Here is a 23,127-nt window from a genome sequence, read left to right on the forward strand (position 1 = left end):
ACCCCACAATTTTATTATACCATCCCTATTTAAGTTAAAAAATAATTATCAAAGTATTCTTATGTACATCTATATCAAAAACACTTGTAAACGTTTTTTTTTAATTTTTAAATTTTTTGTTTCCATACTTTGTAGACCAGAGGCGAACGCAAACCCCACACTTTTAATGAACCACCATTCTGCCAGATCAAACATACCCATTCCTGTGTCTCGATACATCTATCATTATATGTAATCAGTTTTTTTTTAAATAGTCAACCATATAGGAGCCTATTCGTGATTAGACACACACACACACAGACATTCAGCTTTATATATATATATGTATATATATATATATATATATATATATATATATATATATATATATATATATAATCAAGGCAATAGGAATGAAATGCTTACCTGATACAAGCAAGAGTAAACTTCAATCTAATATAAATACCAATATTAATATGTTAATCCTAATCAAATAAAAAATCTCAATACAAACACAATACAGAGAACAAATTGTTATAACAAAAAAGAAAAAAAAAAGAAAATTGTAAAAATTTGCAATTAAATTTATTCACTGATAAAATACCCCCACAATAATTTACAAAATCCTTATTCCACGGAGTTTCAAAAATGATATTCTCGCTATTCTTTTCATCAAAGGACAAAAAGAAATTAGCAAAATATCATTATAGCAGAGCTAGAATTCGCTGGTTAAGGCATTAAATGAAACAGCAATTTATGATACTTAGTAATAAATTGCAATAAAATGTGTTCATATCACTTTAAAAAAATATGTGAAAATGGAGGAAATTGGAAGAAAGCAAAAACCGGGAATAACATTTCCGCGTGCATCTGGTAAATCTGAAAAGCGGAGGAAATTTCCTTAAAACAAAGTGTCAAAATTTAACAGTTAGTGGAACGCGCAAGTAAGTTGTAGAATGAATAACAAATAATAATAATCCAAGTGAAGAAGTAATTTCAGAGCGCGAAGTAATCCGATTGTGAAAGAAGTTAAATGCAGCTTAAATGACTATGAAATTGCTCTCGCAGTTTGTAAAAGTCCCAAAAGAGCAAAGTTGATCTTCAGTCAAATAGGAAAAAAAACTAGTAGATCCGCTTCCATGGTTAGTTTGACGTCAAGATTTTGTAAACTGTTTTTGGAATATTCTGTCGAATAATAAGTTTAATTGTAATTTTTAATTGACAGTTTTAATTTCTTTCTCTCTCTCTCTCTCTCTCATATATATATATATATATATATATATATATATATATATATATATATATATATGAGAAAAGAAATTAAGACTGTAAGTTGAAATTTACAATAAAATTCACACTCAGATGATTGAAACATGCACGTGCTGACAAATTAAGTCTGAAATCGTCATTTTTAATCAAGCCAACCGTTGCAAGATAACATGTTGTTTTTTCTATCCATCTTATTTCCCGAATCCACTCAATTGAGGATCAACCTATGTTGGACTACTGTAATATCCGAAAAAGCAATTTCCATCATTCCAGCTGTGTGGAAAATTTTCCAACCGGACTAATTCTAATCAATTGGATTTAAATTTAGTCTTTATTCCTTCTAAATATTTATTTTCGCCTTCAGATCACCTTTGCAAAAGTCTTCATGCAATTTTATACCTGGTTCGTTTTTATTATACTTTACATGTCCTACATTTTTCACTCGTTGTTTTTTTAAAAGGACATGTACATTTTTGCAATTTATAACTACAATAAATTGCAGTTTCATATAATGCCGTAACCAGGAAATTCTAGCACTGCTACAAATATAATTTGCTAATTTCTTTCTGTCCTCTGATGAAAAGAATAGTGAGAATAGCATTCTTAGAAACTCCACGGAATAAGAATTTTGCAAATTGTTATTTGAGTATTCAGTCGAACAATACGTTTGATTGTAAATTTATACTTACAGTTTTAATTTTTTTTCACTTATAATAATCTTTACTTTCTATTATTTGTGCATTGAGCTTTTTTATTTGGTTGGGATTAAACTATCTATATATAAATACTTGGTATTTATATTAGATCGAAGTTTACCATTGCTTATATCAGGTAAACATTGCATTCCTTTGATTATATATATATATATATATATATATATATATATATATATATATATATATATATATATATATATATATTAGCAAAAGTACCCGTCGTTGACTGGGTTCAAAACAGCCTATAGAAAATGGACTCTGATTTATGAAAGTATGATAGTTATGAAAAGGAAGGGTTGTGAAGAGATAGCTTCGAATTTGGGACTATCAAAACCAGAGCAAAATATGATGAAAGTAAAAATAAAATAGATAAACCCCATAATTTATTATGCCATACCTGTTCACAATGAAACACTGTTCACAATATTCTGTGGATCTATATTAAAAAAACGTGTTAAACTTTGTGACATATTTTCATTCTATGGGGGCAGGTGCGAACGAACACCCCATAATTTTATTATACCATATTTCTTCAAACTGAAACATTATTAAAGTATACTTACGCAGATAAGATAGATATGAAAAGTCTTTATTAAAGTTTGTGGCTATTTCCATTCTATGGAGGCCAGGCGCGAACGCAGACCTCACAATTTTATTATACCATCCCTATTTAAGTTAAAACATACTTATCAAAGTATTATTATGTACATCTATATCAAAAACCCTTGGAAACGTTTTTATTTTTATTTTTTATTTTCATACTTTGGGGGCCAGGCACGAACGCAGACTCCACAATTTTAATAAACCACTGTTCTGCCAGATCAAACATACCCATTCCCGTGTCTCGATACATCTTCTTTCCTAATATGTAATCAGTTTTTTAAAATAGTCACCCATATAGGAACCTATTCGTGACCACACACACACACACACACACACACACACACACACACACACACACACACACATTCAGCTTTATATATAAGGTTTTTGTCTGTGTGTGAGTTCATTCCCTATGGACTTCGAAACGGCCTGTCGATATTTTAAAAAGTTTCACACAAATGCACTTTATATGTCTGTGAGTGTATTTAGATATGTTTTGTATCGAAATGCTTCCGATAAGCATAGGCATGTGCATTTGGGTCATTTTTTCACCGCAAAAGCAGAAGGGCACGGCGTATAAAATCAACAGATTATTTGATTTGATAAGAGAGAGAAGCATTCGAAATGTTTCTGTTTAGAGCATAATCGAATAATAATACTTTTGCATTTTAAATTTTAATTCAAGCCAGTATATAGACATAATTTTATAAAATTAAACTATAGGTTCTCTACAGTGTAATGCAGACTATAATATATTGTGGACTAAGTCACTACGAGAAGGTATGTGACGCTTCCTCAGTGCATCGCCGTGGGTTCCTGACTAGACCAGGCAATCAAAAAAAAGGAGCAATCTCTGCATGTACGTCCAGAGAGGAGAATTGGCTGGACAGAGAAGAGATAGAGGGGTGCAGTGGAAGAGTGAAAACGGGGGAGGTTTAAAGAAGCTGAAAGAGAAGTGTCAACAGAAATATGTTAAACGTACACCCCGGGTAACACCGGGTAGCTTTGCTGATATTTTGGATAGAAATGTTAAACTTAGCAGTTTTCTGGATATATTTTATTCCGATTAAACGGGCTTTTGAAAATCTTAGCAACGCTCTTTAAAAGCCTTTTGGCTCGAAACAGAGTGTAGTATCTGTTCTAATACTACGCAATCTATTAGGTTCTCGGCCAACAAAGAGATAAGTAAATAGGGACATTAATCCTACATAGTATTGTTCAAACTGCTTCACTTGATGTTGAGGAACGGCCGGGGGTGGGAAACCATAAAAAGCTCGCATTGAATTCAAAACGGCCACGACTATAATAAATTGAGCAACGCAGCCCTATAGCCCTTTTACTCGCCCGATACAAATAGGAAGTCACCCCCTCCCCCCGACGGCGGTCGTAAATCGACGGAGGAGGATGGCATAATATATGCCATAAGTTATTAATATGAGCACAGAATGCTTCACCATAATTGGCACTAATGCCGTCCAATTGTCGAACGAAAGAACGCTTGACCCAGTGGCAATTGCAACAATCGGTCGGTCTTTGATGGAACCACAAACAAGAGAAAATCGTGATTGTTAAAGAGAACAAATCTGGAAAAAATTATATTTTGCTAAATATGTTTGAAAGGGTTTCTAAGAAAACAAAAGTCGAACGTCGCTTATATAAATACAAAAGTTAGGGCGAGTCCATTTTGAAGACGTATGTATTCCATCTACGCGGTTAACAATGCAAATGATATCATACACTTACAAGAAGTTTTGGCTTATTAACGACAAAAGTTATCGTCCGCTAATTTAGAATTAAAGCTTTATACCAAATCAATAGTTGAAGATGATTTAATTTGTTTTCATTTTTTCTTTATTAATCTTTATTAGCAGGACCTGTGGAAATTCTACAGCAAACTCTTTCATATGCTGTTATATATTGATGTTGGCATTCTTTGAATGTTTACCGTAAATGGAGACGCTCTGATATTATTGTAACTCTTTTGTTAAAACTGCAAAAGTATTTATCTAAGCTAACAGAGACGCTCGACGTAGGCCGGTCGTAAAATATGCTCGAAATATATTTTTATGTATGCAAATTTCTTATAAAGTTGTGATTTCAAAAATAAAAAATATAAATCCATATGATGTGGGTGCATCAGCTTGAATCGAAACCAAAATTTATGAAGAATGAATATATAATATATATATACATATATATATATATATATATACACACACACATATATATATATATATATATATAACTTGAGTTCCTCCAACTATAATCGAAACCGAAACCAAAACTTATGAAGAACTCTTTGTAAAATCATTTATTACAAGAAATAGAAGTACATAACAATTAAACGACCAGGGTGTAAGGGTGACAGAAAATAACACACGAGTTATCGTATTAATATATAGATTAATCTTTAACTGTGCATCAAACGGATATCACTATGTTTCATTCTCTATAAGTTATAACAACAAAACGAATACAAAATTGAAGCAAGCGCAGCCCAGTAGTTTCCGAGAAAACGCCTGGAGAAAATGTAGCATTGTGGTAAATAGCTCATATAAATCCCTACTAACTAGTATTAATCTAAAGTTAGACAGACTAAAGAAAATGCTATTACAATTTAAAGTTAGACAGACTAAAGAAAATGCTATTACAATTTAAAGTTAGACAGACTAAAGAAAATGCTATTACAATTTAAAGTTAGACAGACTAAAGAAAATGCTATTACAATTTAAAGTTAGACAGACTAAAGAAAATGCTATTACAATTTAAAGTTAGACAGACTAAAGAAAATGCTATTACAATTTAAAGTTAGACAGACTAAAGAAAATGCTATTACAATTTAAAGTTAGACAGACTAAAGAAAATGCTATTACAATTTAAAGTTAGACAGACTAAAGAAAATGCTATTACAATTTAAAGTTAGACAGACTAAAGAAAATGCTATTACAATTTAAAGTTAGACAGACTAAAGAAAATGCTATTACAATTTAAAGTTAGACAGACTAAAGAAAATGCTATTACAATTTAAAGTTAGACAGACTAAAGAAAATGCTATTACAATTTAAAGTTAGACAGACTAAAGAAAATGCTATTACAATTTAAAGTTAGACAGACTAGAGAAAATGCTATTACAATTTAAAGTTAGACAGACTAAAGAAAATGCTATTACAATTTAAAGTTAGACAGACTAAAGAAAATGCTATTACAATTTAAAGTTAGACAGACTAAAGAAAATGCTATTACAATTTAAAGTTAGACAGACTAAAGAAAATGCTATTACAATTTAAAGTTAGACAGACTAAAGAAAATGCTATTACAATTTAAAGTTAGACAGACTAAAGAAAATGCTATTACAATTTAAAGTTAGACAGACTAAAGAAAATGCTATTACAATTTAAAGTTAGACAGACTAAAGAAAATGCTATTACAATTTAAAGTTAGACAGACTAAAGAAAATGCTATTACAATTTAAAGTTAGACAGACTAAAGAAAATGCTATTACAATTTAAAGTTAGACAGACTAAAGAAAATGCTATTACAATTTAAAGTTAGACAGACTAAAGAAAATGCTATTACAATTTAAAGTTAGACAGACTAAAGAAAATGCTATTACAATTTAAAGTTAGACAGACTAAAGAAAATGCTATTACAATTTAAAGTTAGACAGACTAAAGAAAATGCTATTACAATTTAAAGTTAGACAGACTAAAGAAAATGCTATTACAATTTAAAGTTAGACAGACTAAAGAAAATGCTATTACAATTTAAAGTTAGACAGACTAAAGAAAATGCTATTACAATTTAAAGTTAGACAGACTAAAGAAAATGCTATTGCAATCTAAAGTTAGACAGACTAAAGAAAATGCTATTACAATCTAAAGTTAGACAGACTAAAGAAAATGCTATTGCAATTTAAAGTTAGACAGACTAAAGAAAATGCTATTACAATTTAAAGTTAGACAGACTAAAGAAAATGCTATTACAATTTAAAGTTAGACAGACTAAAGAAAATGCTATTACAATCTAAAGTTAGACAGACTAAAGAAAATGCTATTACAATCTAAAGTTAGACAGACTAAAGAAAATGCTATTACAATTTAAAGTTAGACAGACTAAAGAAAATGCTATTACAATTTAAAGTTAGACAGACTAAAGAAAATGCTATTACAATTTAAAGTTAGACAGACTAAAGAAAATGCTATTACAATTTAAAGTTAGACAGACTAAAGAAAATGCTATTACAATTTAAAGTTAGACAGACTAAAGAAAATGCTATTACAATTTAAAGTTAGACAGACTAAAGAAAATGCTATTACAATTTAAAGTTAGACAGACTAAAGAAAATGCTATTACAATTTAAAGTTAGACAGACTAAAGAAAATGCTATTACAATTTAAAGTTAGACAGACTAAAGAAAATGCTATTACAATTTAAAGTTAGACAGACTAAAGAAAATGCTATTACAATTTAAAGTTAGACAGACTAAAGAAAATGCTATTACAATTTAAAGTTAGACAGACTAAAGAAAATGCTATTACAATTTAAAGTTAGACAGACTAAAGAAAATGCTATTACAATTTAAAGTTAGACAGACTAAAGAAAATGCTATTACAATTTAAAGTTAGACAGACTAAAGAAAATGCTATTACAATTTAAAGTTAGACAGACAAAAGAAAAATACTATTGCAACCTAAAGTATGACAGACCAAAACAAATGCTATTACAATCTTAGGTTTTTCAAACCAAAGAAAATACTATTACAATCTAAACATAGACAGACTAAATAAAATGTTATTACAATCTAAAGTTGTACAGACTAAACAAAATACTATCACAATCTAAGGTTTATCAAACCAAAGACAATACTATTAGAATCTAAAGTTAAACAGACCAAAGAAAACCCTATTGCAATTTAAGCTTAGACAAACCGAAGAAAATACTGCTACAATCTTAAGTTAGACAGACCAAAGAATATGCTATTGCAATCTAAGGTTAGACAGACCAAAGGAAATGCTGTTTTAATTTAAACGTGATTCACCGACTGACGTGGCCTTTTAGAGAAAAACGTGGACGCGCCACAATTTACTCTGCGCATTTTTATAACAACACTGTTTTAGATTGAAACCCGCCTGAATTTTGATTGGCAACTGTGGCCTTTCTTTAGAAGAGCTTAAACGCATCTAATCTAATGAAAATGTAAGTCGAACGTTAAACAATAGTGAGCAAGAAATACTAAACTAATCTAATAAAAGTCGTTAGAGATGACCCCTTCGTTATTGTCGTTGGTTGGCACAGATTTGAGCTAGAGTAAAATAGTTTATCTTACTGTCTCCTCTCTCTGTCTGTCTGTCTGTTTCTCTCTCTCTCTCTCTCTCTCTCTCTCTCTCTCTCTCTATATATATATATATATATATATATATATATATATATATATATATATATATATATATTCAGGATAAAGATTAATAATTGTAAATTATGAATCAGTTTCAAAAGGAAAATTTTGATTTTGATTTTGTTTTGTTTTGTTTCTGTTTTTAAAACTAATTCATAATTTACAATTATTACATTTATCCTCAATATTAATATAGCTCTGGGATAAATATACCTATTGAGCTTATTATGAATCGACAGTACTATGAGCAATGTTCCTTTAAAGCAAAGTAAACTTTGCTCTCCTAGACTACCGGTCTAATTCCCCCCCCTCTCTCTCTCTCTCTCTCTCTCTCTCTCTCTCTCTCTCTCTCTCTCTCTCTTACACTAGATATATATATACTAACAGAAGTACCCGTCGTTGACTGGGTCCAAAAACAGCATACAGAAAATTGACTGTGATTGATGAAAGGATGATAGGTTATGAAAAGGAAGGGGTTGTAAAGAGATAGGTTTTGATACTGAAAAATTTTACCCCAAGCAAAATATGATGAAAGTAAAGATAATTTTCGCGAAAATATATTTTTTTTATATCAACTTTGTTTCCATTCGTAGCCAAGAGTGACAAACAAAATGATCTTTCCTTACAAAGAGAAAATATTATATAATAATATAAATATACAAGAAATAAATGTTACAATAGTCAATAATAGTTACTTTTATGGTAGAAAAGTTCATTGGTATGCATTTTTAAATAGTTTGTAAAAAAAATTTTTTTTTTTAATTCACGAACCGGTTTTAAAAAAATCAAGATGGCAGCCACTTTGAAATGGAGAGGCCCGTTTTCAATTTGAAGGAGGGACACCTGAGCATTCTCTGTTAACAATTTAGGAGAGTTCCGTCAACGTAAGGAGTATTTATAAACATATTTTAATGTTTTCCGTTATTTTGTGCTTGAGGAATATTCGATTATGGCATGTGTAGTTTATATAAACATTCATTTAAGTAGTTATCGCCTCAAATTTCGTTTTAATTTCGGTTCGCTGAAATTATTTAAAGTAAAGAGAATTAAAAACTAGTTCAAAACAAAAAAAAATATGAGCTGAACTTTTATTGACTATGGTAACATTTATTTCTTGTATATTTATTTTTTCGGGTAGTCGTTTGTTGGCTTTTCTGCAAAACACTCTTACTAAATAATATCGACGAAATATCGAAAAACAAAGAAACAAACATAGTTTTGAAAAATAATCAAGCTTTACTTACTTTAGTTAAATAATCCCAAACAGCAAAATGGGATATTAAAAAAGTAAACACGTAATTACTTTAGTTTTTTAAGCAAAGAGTCGATATAAATATGAATAAGAAGAAAATGGCGCCCTTTTCAAGCAGAACAGCTTCGTTTCAGTGTTACAGTATTGAACAGTGTAGTATTGCGCCGTCGGATCAAGGGTTGTACTATTGTAATATAAAGAACACACAGAAAGGGTTGTAATCAACTGAATTCCTTCTAGTACATTGACAAAAAAGCTTATATAAATAAAAATAAAAAGGTTATGTAAATGTTTTTCAAAAGACACGTAATCACGTGAGCAGGATTTTTTTCCATCTTTTGACACGATAACAAGTAACGTTCTTATTTTTTATTATTTATCTATTTATCTATTTTCGAAAGAGTGCTACGTGCAACTGGAGAAAGAAAAAACAGAGTTGTGCAAAATTTGTGTCGAGAATTGTCTAAAGTTCCGACTTTTTTTTTTTTTTGGCTTTCACTTTAATAAGAACGTGATTTTATGTGGTGAATTTATTCGACACCATATGATTCAAATAAAAAAATAAACAAAAGCTAACGTGAATTAAGATTAAAGTTAATGTGTTATTGTGGACCCTCACCCCTTTTAAAAACCTTGTTAAACTTTGTTACATATTTACATTCTAAAGAGGTCAGGCTCGAACGAACACCCAATAATTTTATCATACCATATTTCTTCAAATTGAAACATAATTATCAAAGTATATTTACGCAAACAGATATGAAAAGTCTTTATTAAAGTGTGTGCCATATTTCCATGGAGTACAGGCGCGAATGTTACATGATAAGAGCTGTTCCCTTTTCATGTAAGTATAAAAATAGAGAGATTTAGTTAAAATGAAAATGAAATAGCAATAGACGAAATTCGAACCTCGTAATTTAGGTTTAGAAATAGATTACGTGTGAGAATTAGAAAATGGAATGTAAAACAGCTTAGAGATAAAATAGTTTCAAGAAAAGAATGTGCACTGTCAATTTTGTTATGAAAATTCAATTGAAAGAATGCAGCTACAAGATAATTTAATAAACATGTTTTTAATATATTGGAAATATAGGTTACTGAGTATAGGTTAAAATTCCTTTTGTAAACAAAGGAAACAGTTTTGGACACGCATGTCCAGTACACGTGAAAAGAAGACATATGTTTTAACATATGTATGACGTCATGGAAAAATGGGAAGTTCTAGATATAGATAGAAAAACTTTAGAGTTAAGCAGACAGAAGCAGTGGGAGAGACAGAGAGGAAATTTGAGAACGACAGACGATAGTCTGCAGTTTGAGATTCGAACGTCTAGAAGCAAGACGGTCACTTGTGAAACTTAGAATGAAGCTTTGAATTCTTGATGATGAATAATGAAAACCACAGCCGGTCGTGAGAAGGAATAAACCCATCATGTGTTTTATAAACGTCGTCTTTGTGTTTGTGATTCTACCAAAAGGTAAAGTGAAATTGTTATTATATGTCTATATATCTGTGTTATAAAATGTCATGACATCTACATCTCATATCTGCACTAAGACTGTCTGAACACTATCTCCTCACACAAAGAGCTTCCATTACAATTCTAAGAATGAACATTTTTATAAATATGAATCCTTTATAACACGAACAATCCCTCTTACAACACATCTCTCTTCTAAGACTGCGCTTTTAATAAGACTCTCAACAACAATATCCCTGCCACAAACAATCTCTCTAAGACTCTCTAAGCATCACTTTTAACAAAGAACAATAACAACGAATAATAACAATAATAAAAACAACAATAATAAGACCCCTATACAACAAACAGCAGACCCCACAATTTTATTATACCATCCCTATTTAAGTTGAAACATACTTATCAAAGTATTCTTATGTACATCTATATCAAAATCCCTTGTAAACGTGTTTTTTTTTTCATTTTTTATTTCCATACTTTGAGGGCCAGGCGCGAACGCAGACACCACAATTTTTATGAACAACCGTTCCGCCAGATCAAACATACCCATTCCTGATCCTCGATAATCTTCTATCATTATATGTAATCTGTTTTTTAAAATAGTCAACCACATAGGAGCCTATTCGTGACCAGACACACACACACGCACACACACAGACGTTCAGCTTTATATATATATATATATATATATATATATATATATATATATATATATATATATATATATATATATATATACTTTAGTTTGTAATTTTAATCTTTTTTTCTTTGAGGCAATGTAGAGTTTCGGTGGCACCTGCTTGACTTTTACAATTAAATAATAATAATAATAATAATAATAATAATAATAATAATAATAATAATAATAATAATAATAATAATAATAACAACAATATGCGCTTGTTTATCACCCTCTTTCTTAAAATACATATTCCATAATCCATAATTGTATTCTTTTAAAAATGCACTATACAGCCCAAATCTTGATGTTGACAAATTTTATAAATTTTTTGTGGATGTGGTCGAGTTTGGTTAGCACACCTTCTAAATGTTTGTTTGAAAAATAATGTCCTTATCTTACTCAAGTTGTTGTTGTGAAAATATATTCTAAAATTCATAATAATAAAAACCAAAAGTCAGTCTTTATAGTCAGACTATCTATCTATCTGTCTATCTGTCTATCTATCTATCTATCTATCTATCTATTATTCAACCTTCCATTGTCTATCAATCTATGTAGCTATCTAGTAGTTTGTTTATATGTAAAGGTAAGCTTTTTTGTTTGTTGTTTTATTTTGTTTTGTCTTTGAGTAAAACTAGCTGTACCGACCCAGCATTGCCCCGTGGTAGATTTACTGGCAATTTTTTAATACTATTGCCAGTTTATTTTTCTGAAATATTGTTTTCTTTCAATAAAAATGTAAGCTTATCGTGTCCCAAGACATCACTCATTGTTCTGGATGAGTCGGCACTGAATATGACGCTCTTGTTCTGTGATTATCCGAGTTCGATGAAGCGAATGTGTTTCGATCAGGTGACCTCTCAATAGCCTTGTGCCGCCCACGCTGTATTTAAAAACACGTTAAACTTCTGGTGCATGTCTTTAACTTTGGGTTAGCGTGTGCACGACATTTCTTTGCTTTTATCAGAGCAAGTGTTTTCTTAATCCAAGAAAATGTGATGTGCTCGACAGAGCGTGTCTACAATCTAAGGAAATTGCCGAATATAAAATTGAAAACATCATTTGTGCCTTTAAAAATATATTCTTTATCATACCTTTAACAGCTAACACTTTTCGTTCATTCTAATAGATTGTAAACAAAATGTATGCCAGAGTACTTTTACCGTTGGATTCAGCGTGATGCCAGCGTGTAAACTGTTTTCTCTAGTTCAAAGGTCTAATTAAAAAACTACTCCTTTACTATTCCCAACTCGCCACAATCGAGCTGGTGATCTTTTTTTAACCTTTGAAAGTTTTCATAGCAAACTGATAAATACTGCTAATTTGTCAAACACAAGAACCTTGGACCTTGTGCACCACAAACTTCTTGACAAATTTCAAAACATGTGGCAAGGATTCAACATGTCATTCGTTTCAACATAACATTCAAATCATTTCGATTAGCGAAATAATATTTGATATCTTATGAAACAATCATCAACCTGTTTTAATCAATTATGCCATAAATAATTTAACTTAATTAATCCATTAAAATTGCGCCAGAAAATTTCTCATGGTGTCATAAAAGTAGAGGTAAATATGTAAGGCAAAAAACGGAGTTACGCCCTTGTTTAAGATGACGGTCATTTCATAATAAGTCATAGCCAGAATATATATTTTCTTAGCGAATTAAATTTAATTACATTTTATTCTTTTTAATACCACGCTGCAATGATCCTAAAAAAGAACTGAAAAATCAGAATCAAATATTGATTTTCTAGGAAGAAGGCTATTGATGACAAAAATTTATGAGAGGGACTTCACTTTGCATATTTGTAGAAAAAGGAAATAACTATGTATTAACGAGTACCCTATACTTTAATAAAGTCACCGTTCGCCCATGCATAGAATATGGTCTTCATGTTTGAATTGGTGTACCAACCACTAGTCTTTCCCTGTTGGACAAAAGAGTCTCTAATCTAATAGATCATGCGCTGTGTACGATTTGCTACCTGTATTTAAACGGTATTATACGATTATATATTTAATTGTACTCTCTCTCTCTCTCTTTATCTCTCTCTTTATCTCTGTATCTCTCCTTGTATCTCTCTCTCTCTCTCTTTTCCTCTTTGTTTATCTTTCCAAACTATTATTTTTGGTTTTATTCAAATGAAAGTAAACCCTATATGGACAACTACAGAGTTATGTCCCTTTTAAAGATGGCGGTCTTATGAAAACAATGCTGGCACGTCTAAAGTATTTTCTGAAAGGTATTCAGTCGAATTACATCTTCTTAACAATATGCTGCAATGATATAATAAAAAAAACCCGGCGAACCAGAACAAATATTGATTTTAAAGAAAGAAATCTATCGATGACAAAGAAACAAATTTTGACTTTATTTATTGGAAATATGCACACATGTTAAAAATACAGCATCTGTTTTTTCATTCTTTTTTGTAGCTATTTATTTTGAACTGACGGATAAAGTTGGTCATATGTTCGGTTCGAACAGCAACGAAATGAAATCCGTTTTGTCGAAACTTGGCGATGCACTTGAGACGATGTTGATCCAAATGAAAATAATGCACTTGATGGATGACGTGAACGTGATGCTCTTCTCCGACCACGGTATGACGGATATTTCTCCGAAAAGGGTCATCGATTTGAACCACGTTCTGAACATGAAGGACATCCACCACATGTACGGGTCAACTTTCTTCGGAATTTGGCCGCACAAGAATAAAGTCAAGAAGGTCAGTAAAAAAACGGAACAAATTTTACAAAACTTCAGTCATTTTTTATTTTATTTTATGCGCAATATTTTTCTCCCTTGGAAATGCTGTTCTCTCCATATTTTTTTGTTTTATTTCTATTGCAACTTCAATGTGCTTAGTTAGCATTTGTAATTTATGTAGGTTTCCGCATTTGGGAATTTTCCTTAAAATTTCAGCCTTTTCTATTATTATTATTATTATTATTATTATTATTAGTAGTAGTAGTAGTAGTAGTAGTAGTAGTAGTAGTAGTAGCATTAGCCGTTTGCCATTGATTTCTTGCTGGTAGCGATCATTGGTCTTCACTGGAATTTGTGTAACAACATGCTTCCCCAAGGTCCTAGTCCTCTTCGCACGTGTCCAATGGATTCTCATTAGTGCTTTATCTCCTAGATCTTTCCATCCTCCTTAACTTTACGAATATCTGGTGTGATGGCAGCCGATGCCAACTTACAATTTTGTGGGATCAGTTTTCTTGATTCTATGCGATGTTTGTTTTATATTTTTATTTTAATTCTGTTGCAGCTTCCGTCCGTATCGACGGGTTAGCATTTGTAGCTCGTGTGGATTGGTTTCCGCATTCGATGATTTTTTCTTAAAATTCTGCTATTTTCATCATTGTATCATTTCAGTCTTATTGATTTCAATTTCTTCTTGTCTTTTTCCGAGTTCTTTTGAACTGTTCCTAGTGCTCCCACAATTATTGGCATTATGTTGATGTTCTCCATGTCCCATATTTGTTTCAGTTCAGCGGAAAGTTTCACATATTTATTGTTTTTTTTTCGTCACTTTAATCTTCATTTTGTGAACTGCTGAAACGGCAAAGTGTACAATTTTGCAGTTTTTTCTTTATTGTTAATAATTATGACGTCACTTTCCTTGGGTGACACTATCTGCTTTTACCTCCATGTATGAAAGACTTTATGGGTTTCATTTTCAAGTAATAATAATAATAATAATAATAATAATAATAATAATAATAATAATTATTATTATTATTATTATTATTATTATTATTATTATTATTATTATTATTATTGCTTGTACTCGCTAGGAGTTTTCATACAGGCCATTATCAAAGATTTATCTCTGTAAACAACCTATGATGTTCCCTAGAGTCGAGATGACAAAAAGTCTCACCAGATTTTCAGTTCTCTCAACTTTTTTCAATAACATTTGCAGATGAATTTGCATTATCGCAACAGTTGTTTGCAATTGAATTCTCGCTAGCAATGATTAGAATTTAGGTGACAGTAACCATCCTCAAGATCCCAGACCGCTTTACACTCATCCAGTAGTGTTTTTTCTCTTCGGCCCTTCCATTCTTCTTGGCCCTTCATGAGTACTTGGTGTGGTGGTACTTGATGTTGACATTCCATTTTTAAGGAGGGGGCGCGTGACTTACAATAATGATTTTTTTACATGGTAGTCACCACTTATCAAGGCCCGGGGGCCACTCGGGGATAAGGGTTATTGCGTGTACAGATAGCTATAGGATAATATCGTAGAATCGTAAGTAATGGAGATTTGATAAAGTGTCTTACTTAAGGGGACGGTTTATCAAGAATTTGTTTATGTTGGACTTGAAGACATCCAAGTTATAGTAAGGTGGAAAACAGGCAAACAGAAGAAAGTTCCACAGGCGTGCAATTCTAAGAAAGAAGCTTTACTCATGGAATATACGTTTTGATTTAGGCACAGATAAAGAGTGGGGAAAATTATTGACAGTGTTTTCAGCTAGACGGGTGTTTTTCGTGAAATATTGGCGAGAGGAGATCAGAGATTGCTCAGACAAGCACTTGTCATGGAAATAACGATAAAACAAAGACAGGCTCGCAACATCTCTTCTATGAGAGAGAGGTTGCAGGGAAGAGAAAAGGGCATCCCCCACTAAGCTAGAAGAGTCTATTTTGTACTCTGTCAAGGTAGGATAGGCTATTTTTAGCAGCTCCTGTCCAGATGTGGCAACAGTACTCCATCTTTAGACGTACTTGGCTTTTATATAGAATGAAAATTGCATCAGCAGTGAGATATCTACTGAAGTGGTAGAAGGATCCCACCATTTTTTCAGCGACCTTGGCAACAGATTTTATGTACGTATTCCATTTCAGATCAGGAGTAAAGGTCAATTCCAGAAGCTTGTCAAAACATGGAGCCTCCCCAAGATGAGAGCCATCCATTTCATTTTATGCCAGATGGGGATCAGAGCGCTGATGATGTGAAGATAGTACTACGCGCTCAAGATCAGAGAGAGAATCAAAGAGAACATTGTCATTTACGGCCTTTGATGTGTTCCTATAGATGGTCGAGTCATCAGCATAGATGTCCACGAATGATCGAAGTATGTGTTTTGGGAGATCATTGATGTAGGTCAGGAAGAGAGTTGGGGCAATGGACGACTGAGGGACACCAGCATTAATTCTGTGGGCTTCTGATTTCTGTCGATCAACCACTACTCTTATGAGCCTATCAGAGAGAATTGATTTAATAATTGATTGATTTAAGAATTGAGAAAACATTTCCAGTTATACCGTTGCTGAAAATCTTGTGAAGTAGGCCCTTATGCCATACCTTATCGAAGGCCTTTTATATGTCAAGAGCAATTGCCATAGAAAGGAAACCGTTGTCGAGAGATTTACAAATCCTATGAGATATGACTCTAAGCACATCTGCTGTAGATCTAGCAGAACGGAAACCACATGACATGTCACTAAGAAGGTTATTCCTGCTAACGTGGTTGACTACTTCTTTATTTAATATGGATTCTAGCAACTTACTCATGACAGACAGGAGACTTATTGGTCTGTACTGAGAGGGAGATGACCTATCACCTGAATTCTTAAATACAGGGCATACTGATGAGGTTTTCCAGGGTGTTGGGAAGCAATTCTCCTTAAGACAACGCTTAAACAGTTTTGTAAGTAGGATGGGAAAATTCTGGTTGAAGCGTTTTCAACACTATAATTGTAATGCCGTTAGGGCCAGTTGTTTTACTGGAATCAAGGTTTTTGATTAGCTTGGCGACCTCGTGCACAGATATTTGTATGTTGCATAGCGTGTTGTCTGTTATAGGAGGAAATACGGGGAATTGATGGCCTTCGTCGCATAGGGTAGAATTAGCTGCAAAGTTCTTGGGAAATAGTTTGGCCTTGTCTGATTTTGACGAGATGACCTCAGGTCCATTGATGATGGTTGGGATAGAACGCACGCTTCTGTTTAGGATCCTGTTTTCTATTTGCTAAAACCGGTGGAAATGAAGCCGCTGCTCAACTATTTTGGATTTAACGGACTGACTATATAGCTCTCTTGCATTTTTTATTACTCTTTTACAGTGGTTGCTGGCAGTCCTGAAAGCAGCTTTAGTCTCAGTACATCTATTACGTTGGTAGCTATGGAAAAAGTGGTTTCTGTGCGTGATGGCAGCAGCACATTCTGGGGAGAACCATGTCTGGCTGTTAGGTTTTTGTTGGAATTTTTTGGATGAAATCAATCGGTCTATGCCTACAATTAACCATTCGGTCAGGTCTGATACTATAGAGGACACATCCTTTTTAAACATGGAGTTTAGAGGTAGATCAGATATAAATGTAAATAAGCTATCTCAGTCAGCCATAGAGTATCGATATACTGTACGGTGGAGAGGTGCGTCTAAAGACTTGTTGCATTTCATTTTTATCTTAACTGATACAACCGAGTGGTCGGAAGATCCCAGAGGAGATAGAACGGAACATGAACATAGGAAAAGTTATTAGAAAAATGTATAGAAGGCTTGCATACTGACCGGTAGTATCGGGCACATGAGTGGGTTCATGAACAATCTGAGTGAGGTCATAGGCAATGGAGAAATCATGACAAAACCTCCCCTCATCATATGTCTTGTTTAAGTGGGTCAGCCATTCCACATTGTTGTGGACATTGAAGTCACCATAAATGTGAATATAAGCCGAAGGATGAGCAGACAAGATGTGGTCAATTTTCTTAGATCCTCTTAAAGACAGTAACTCCGTTGTGGTGTAAGCAAGTGCAACCCGGAAGCACATATAAAGTAAATTAGGGTCTTCTCTGAAGATGTCCCTACTACACGGAAAGCCATCTTTTATGTAGGCACATATTCCATGCCTTTCCACTTGATCCTGTATATTGTTCTGTTCCTTTTAATTATTATTATTATTATTATTATTATTATTATTATTATTATTATTATTATTATTATTATTATTATCATTATTATTATTATTATTTGTTCTTAGGTGTACGAAGGTCTGAAAGGTTATCACAAGAACTTGACGGTGTTTTACAAACACGAGATTCCTGATCGTTGGCGTTTGAAGAATCATTATCGCGTTCCCCCGATTGTGGCCGTTGCTGACCTTGGCTACTACATAGTTAAACCGGTAAGTGAAACAAACAAGCGATGCATTTTGCAGTAAACACAACAAAACAAAAGAGTGGTAAAAAAAATAATAATAAATAAATGTCACCAAAGTCAATATCAGTTACTCTACTTGCAACCTAAACTAATTAACTTTGTTTAAATCGTTTTTTTTTAGTTTGAAACACAAGTATTACCAAGTTTTAAGTTAGAACAAAGAAGAAGTAGCCGACATTCGACGACCTTCTTGTGAATCTTGATAATCGCTTAAAAATCGAAAATTAAAAAAAAACTTGAAAGTAACCCACTCAATAAATATCATCAATCGTGCGAAAATGCAAAACACTCAAAACGATGAAAACATTTGTTCTGAACCAACGAAAAGACAAACTGCAATTCAAAAGTTTAGTTTAATCCACCAATGAAACAACAGATTTAAACATATTTTTAGTGTGAGAGAAAATCGAGATGTTATTTTCAACAAATTAATCGTTGAAAACAACTTCAAAAGTTCAAATTCTATTTCAAACTCTACTGTGACAGGAATCATCCAACTTTAAATTGCTTGAAAATATTAGACTTAATGAAAATGCTATTTAAATATCTCATGTGACAGAGCAAGGAAATGCTTTGTGAAATCCGATCAACAAAATGGTATTTAAAACTCAAGATGACGGACAAATGACTATTTCAAATTATAGTATGACAAATTAAGGGAAATATTATTTCTAACTTTAGTGAGGTACAAAAATTCTATTTCTAATGTAACACACTAATGAATACTCAAATTTAAAATTTTATCATCATCATCATCATCATCATCATCATCTGGCCTCAGCCGAGATTGAACTCACTACATCCTTCTAGTATTCCCTATCTGTCATAGCACCCAAAAGATCTTCCTTGGAGATAAATGTCTCTCGTTATATTCTATCTGGAAAAGTTAACTTTTGTGATCGATTGTGAGATGATGAGTGCCTCCACAGTACAAATGATGAAACAAGTTTCCCTGTGGCACGTAAACAATGCCCAGCAAACTGAACATGTTTCTTGCAAACTAAGGTTGATACTCTCGGTAAGTCTCCATATATCATTTCTAAAGTTGGATGATTTCGCCATGAGAGATTGAGTTCTCTTCTCAAAAGATGTGTGTAACATCCACCCAAACGACGCTGTTGTTTTGCTGAAAGAGTCCAAGTTTCAGATCCATAGAGTAAGATTAATTTTAGCATAGAACCCCAATAAATAATATAATATACAATAAAGTTAACCTTTAACAGATCAATGAAATATGCTATTTCAAATTCTACTTTCACAAACCAATGAAATAGTATTTCAAGTTTTTGTAACAGACAATCGAAAATACGATTTCAAACATTAGTTTGAAAAATCGATGAAAATACTATTTCATACTTCAGGTTGACAGAATAATAAAAATAATCATTTAAATTCAATGAAAATGGTATTTCAAACTGACAGAGCTTTTGGCAGAAGAAACCTAAAGCTTTTGGCAGAAGAAACCTAACGCTTTTGGCAGAAGAAACCTAACGCTTTTGGCAGAAGAAACCTAACGCTTTTGGCAGAAGAAACCTAAAGCTTTTGGCAGAAGAAACCTAACGCTTTTGGCAGAAGAAACCTAACGCTTTTGGCAGAAGAAACCTAAAGCTTTTGGCAGAAGAAACCTAACGCTTTTGGCAGAAGAAACCTAACGCTTTTGGCAGAAGAAACCTAAAGCTTTTGGCAGAAGAAACCTAACGCTTTTGGCAGAAGAAACCTAACGCTTTTGGCAGAAGAAACCTAAAGCTTTTGGCAGAAGAAATCTAAAGCTTTTGGCAGAAGAAACCTAACGCTTTTGGCAGAAGAAACCTAAAGCTTTTGGCAGAAGAAACCTAACGCTTTTGGCAGAAGAAACCTAAAGCTTTTGGCAGAAGAAACCTAACGCTTTTGGCAGAAGAAACCTAAAGCTTTTGGCAGAAGAAACCTAACGCTTTTGGCAGAAGAAACCTAAAGCTTTTGGCAGAAGAAACCTAACGCTTTTGGCAGAAGAAACCTTAAGCTTTTGGCAGCAGAAATCTAACGCTTTTGGCAGAAGAAACCTAAAGCTTTTGGCAGAAGAAACCTAACGCTTTTGGCAGAAGAAACCTAAAGCTTTTGGCAGAAGAAACCTAACGCTTTTGGCAGAAGAAACCTAAAGCTTTTGGCAGAAGAAACCTAACGCTTTTGGCAGAAGAAACCTAAAGCTTTTGGCAGAAGAAACCTAACGCTTTTGGCAGAAGAAACCTAAAGCTTTTGGCAGAAGAAACCTAACGCTTTTGGCAGAAGAAACCTAAAGCTTTTGGCAGAAGAAACCTAACGCTTTTGGCAGAAGAAACCTAAAGCTTTTGGCAGCAGAAATCTAACGGTTTTGGCAGAAGAAACCTAAAGCTTTTGGCAGAAGAAACCTAAAGCTTTTGGCAGAAGAAACCTAACGCTTTTGGCAGAAGAAACCTAAAGCTTTTGGCAGAAGAAACCTAACGCTTTTGGCAGAAGAAACCTAACGCTTTTGGCAGCAGAAATCTAACGCTTTTGGCAGAAGAAACCTAAAGCTTTTGGCAGAAGAAACCTAACGCTTTTGGCAGAAGAAACCTAAAGCTTTTGGCAGAAGAAACCTAACGCTTTTGGCAGAAGAAACCTAAAGCTTTTGGCAGAAGAAACCTAACGCTTTTGGCAGAAGAAACCTAAAGCTTTTGGCAGAAGAAACCTAACGCTTTTGGCAGAAGAAACCTAAAGCTTTTGGCAGAAGAAACCTAACGCTTTTGGCAGAAGAAACCTAAAGCTTTTGGCAGAAGAAACCTAACGCTTTTGGCAGAAGAAACCTAAAGCTTTTGGCAGAAGAAACCTAACGCTTTTGGCAGAAGAAACCTAAAGCTTTTGGCAGAAGAAACCTAACGCTTTTGGCAGAAGAAACCTAAAGCTTTTGGCAGAAGAAACCTAACGCTTTTGGCAGAAGAAACCTAAAGCTTTTGGCAGAAGAAACCTAACGCTTTTGGCAGAAGAAACCTAAAGCTTTTGGCAGAAGAAACCTAACGCTTTTGGCAGAAGAAACCTAAAGCTTTTGGCAGAAGAAACCTAACGCTTTTGGCAGAAGAAACCTAAAGCTTTTGGCAGAAGAAACCTAACGCTTTTGGCAGAAGAAACCTAAAGCTTTTGGCAGAAGAAACCTAACGCTTTTGGCAGAAGAAACCTAAAGCTTTTGGCAGAAGAAACCTAACGCTTTTGGCAGAAGAAACCTAAAGCTTTTGGCAGAAGAAACCTAACGCTTTTGGCAGAAGAAACCTAAAGCTTTTGGCAGAAGAAACCTAACGCTTTTGGCAGAAGAAACCTAAAGCTTTTGGCAGAAGAAACCTAACGCTTTTGGCAGAAGAAACCTAAAGCTTTTGGCAGAAGAAACCTAACGCTTTTGGCAGAAGAAACCTAAAGCTTTTGGCAGAAGAAACCTAACGCTTTTGGCAGAAGAAACCTAAAGCTTTTGGCAGAAGAAACCTAACGCTTTTGGCAGAAGAAACCTAAAGCTTTTGGCAGAAGAAACCTAACGCTTTTGGCAGAAGAAACCTAAAGCTTTTGGCAGAAGAAACCTAACGCTTTTGGCAGAAGAAACCTAAAGCTTTTGGCAGAAGAAACCTAACGCTTTTGGCAGAAGAAACCTAAAGCTTTTGGCAGCAGAAATCTAACGCTTTTGGCAGAAGAAACCTAAAGCTTTTGGCAGAAGAAACCTAAAGCTTTTGGCAGAAGAAACCTAACGCTTTTGGCAGAAGAAACCTAAAGCTTTTGGCAGAAGAAACCTAACGCTTTTGGCAGAAGAAACCTAAAGCTTTTGGCAGCAGAAATCTAACGCTTTTGGCAGAAGAAACCTAAAGCTTTTGGCAGAAGAAACCTAACGCTTTTGGCAGAAGAAACCTAAAGCTTTTGGCAGAAGAAACCTAACGCTTTTGGCAGAAGAAACCTAAAGCTTTTGGCAGAAGAAACCTAACGCTTTTGGCAGAAGAAACCTAAAGCTTTTGGCAGAAGAAACCTAACGCTTTTGGCAGAAGAAACCTTAAGCTTTTGGCAGAAGAAACCTAACGCTTTTGGCAGAAGAAACCTAAAGCTTTTGGCAGAAGAAACCTAACGCTTTTGGCAGAAGAAACCTAAAGCTTTTGGCAGAAGAAACCTAACGCTTTTGGCAGAAGAAACCTAAAGCTTTTGGCAGAAGAAACCTAACGCTTTTGGCAGAAGAAACCTAAAGCTTTTGGCAGAAGAAACCTAAAGCTTTTGGCAGAAGAAACCTAACGCTTTTGGCAGAAGAAACCTAAAGCTTTTGGCAGAAGAAACCTAACGCTTTTGGCAGAAGAAACCTAAAACTTTTGGCAGAAGAAACCTAAAGCTTTTGGCAGAAGAAACCTAAAGCTTTTGGCAGAAGAAACCTAACGTTTTTGGCAGAAGAAACCTAACGTTTTTGGCAGAAGAAAGCTAACGCTTTTGGCAGGAGAAAGCTAACGCTTCTGGCAGAATAAGCCTAACGCTTTTGGCAGAATAAGCCTAACGCTTTTGGCAGAAGAAACCTAACGCTTTTGGCAGAAGAAACCTAACGCTTTTGGCAGAAG

At 33.5% G+C, this 23,127-nt stretch overlaps 1 protein-coding gene across 2 annotated transcripts in view; it reads left to right on the forward strand.

The window, feature by feature from the left end:
• LOC145258295 (glycerophosphocholine cholinephosphodiesterase ENPP6-like) overlaps nucleotides 1-23,127 on the forward strand; it is a 148,337-nt gene that overhangs the window by 115,451 nt on the left and 9,759 nt on the right. For both annotated transcript variants that reach the window (XM_080116331.1, XM_080116332.1), the window contains exons 4-5: nucleotides 13,820-14,112; nucleotides 18,384-18,527. In XM_080116331.1, the coding sequence (XP_079972457.1) occupies nucleotides 13,820-14,112; nucleotides 18,384-18,527 (437 nt within the window). The remainder of the gene's footprint in view (nucleotides 1-13,819; nucleotides 14,113-18,383; nucleotides 18,528-23,127) is intronic.

This window comes from Euprymna scolopes, chromosome 33 (assembly GCF_053919585.1).
Source record: "Euprymna scolopes isolate OS-2025 chromosome 33, ASM5391958v1, whole genome shotgun sequence".
Classification (NCBI taxonomy): domain Eukaryota; kingdom Metazoa; phylum Mollusca; class Cephalopoda; order Sepiida; family Sepiolidae; genus Euprymna; species Euprymna scolopes.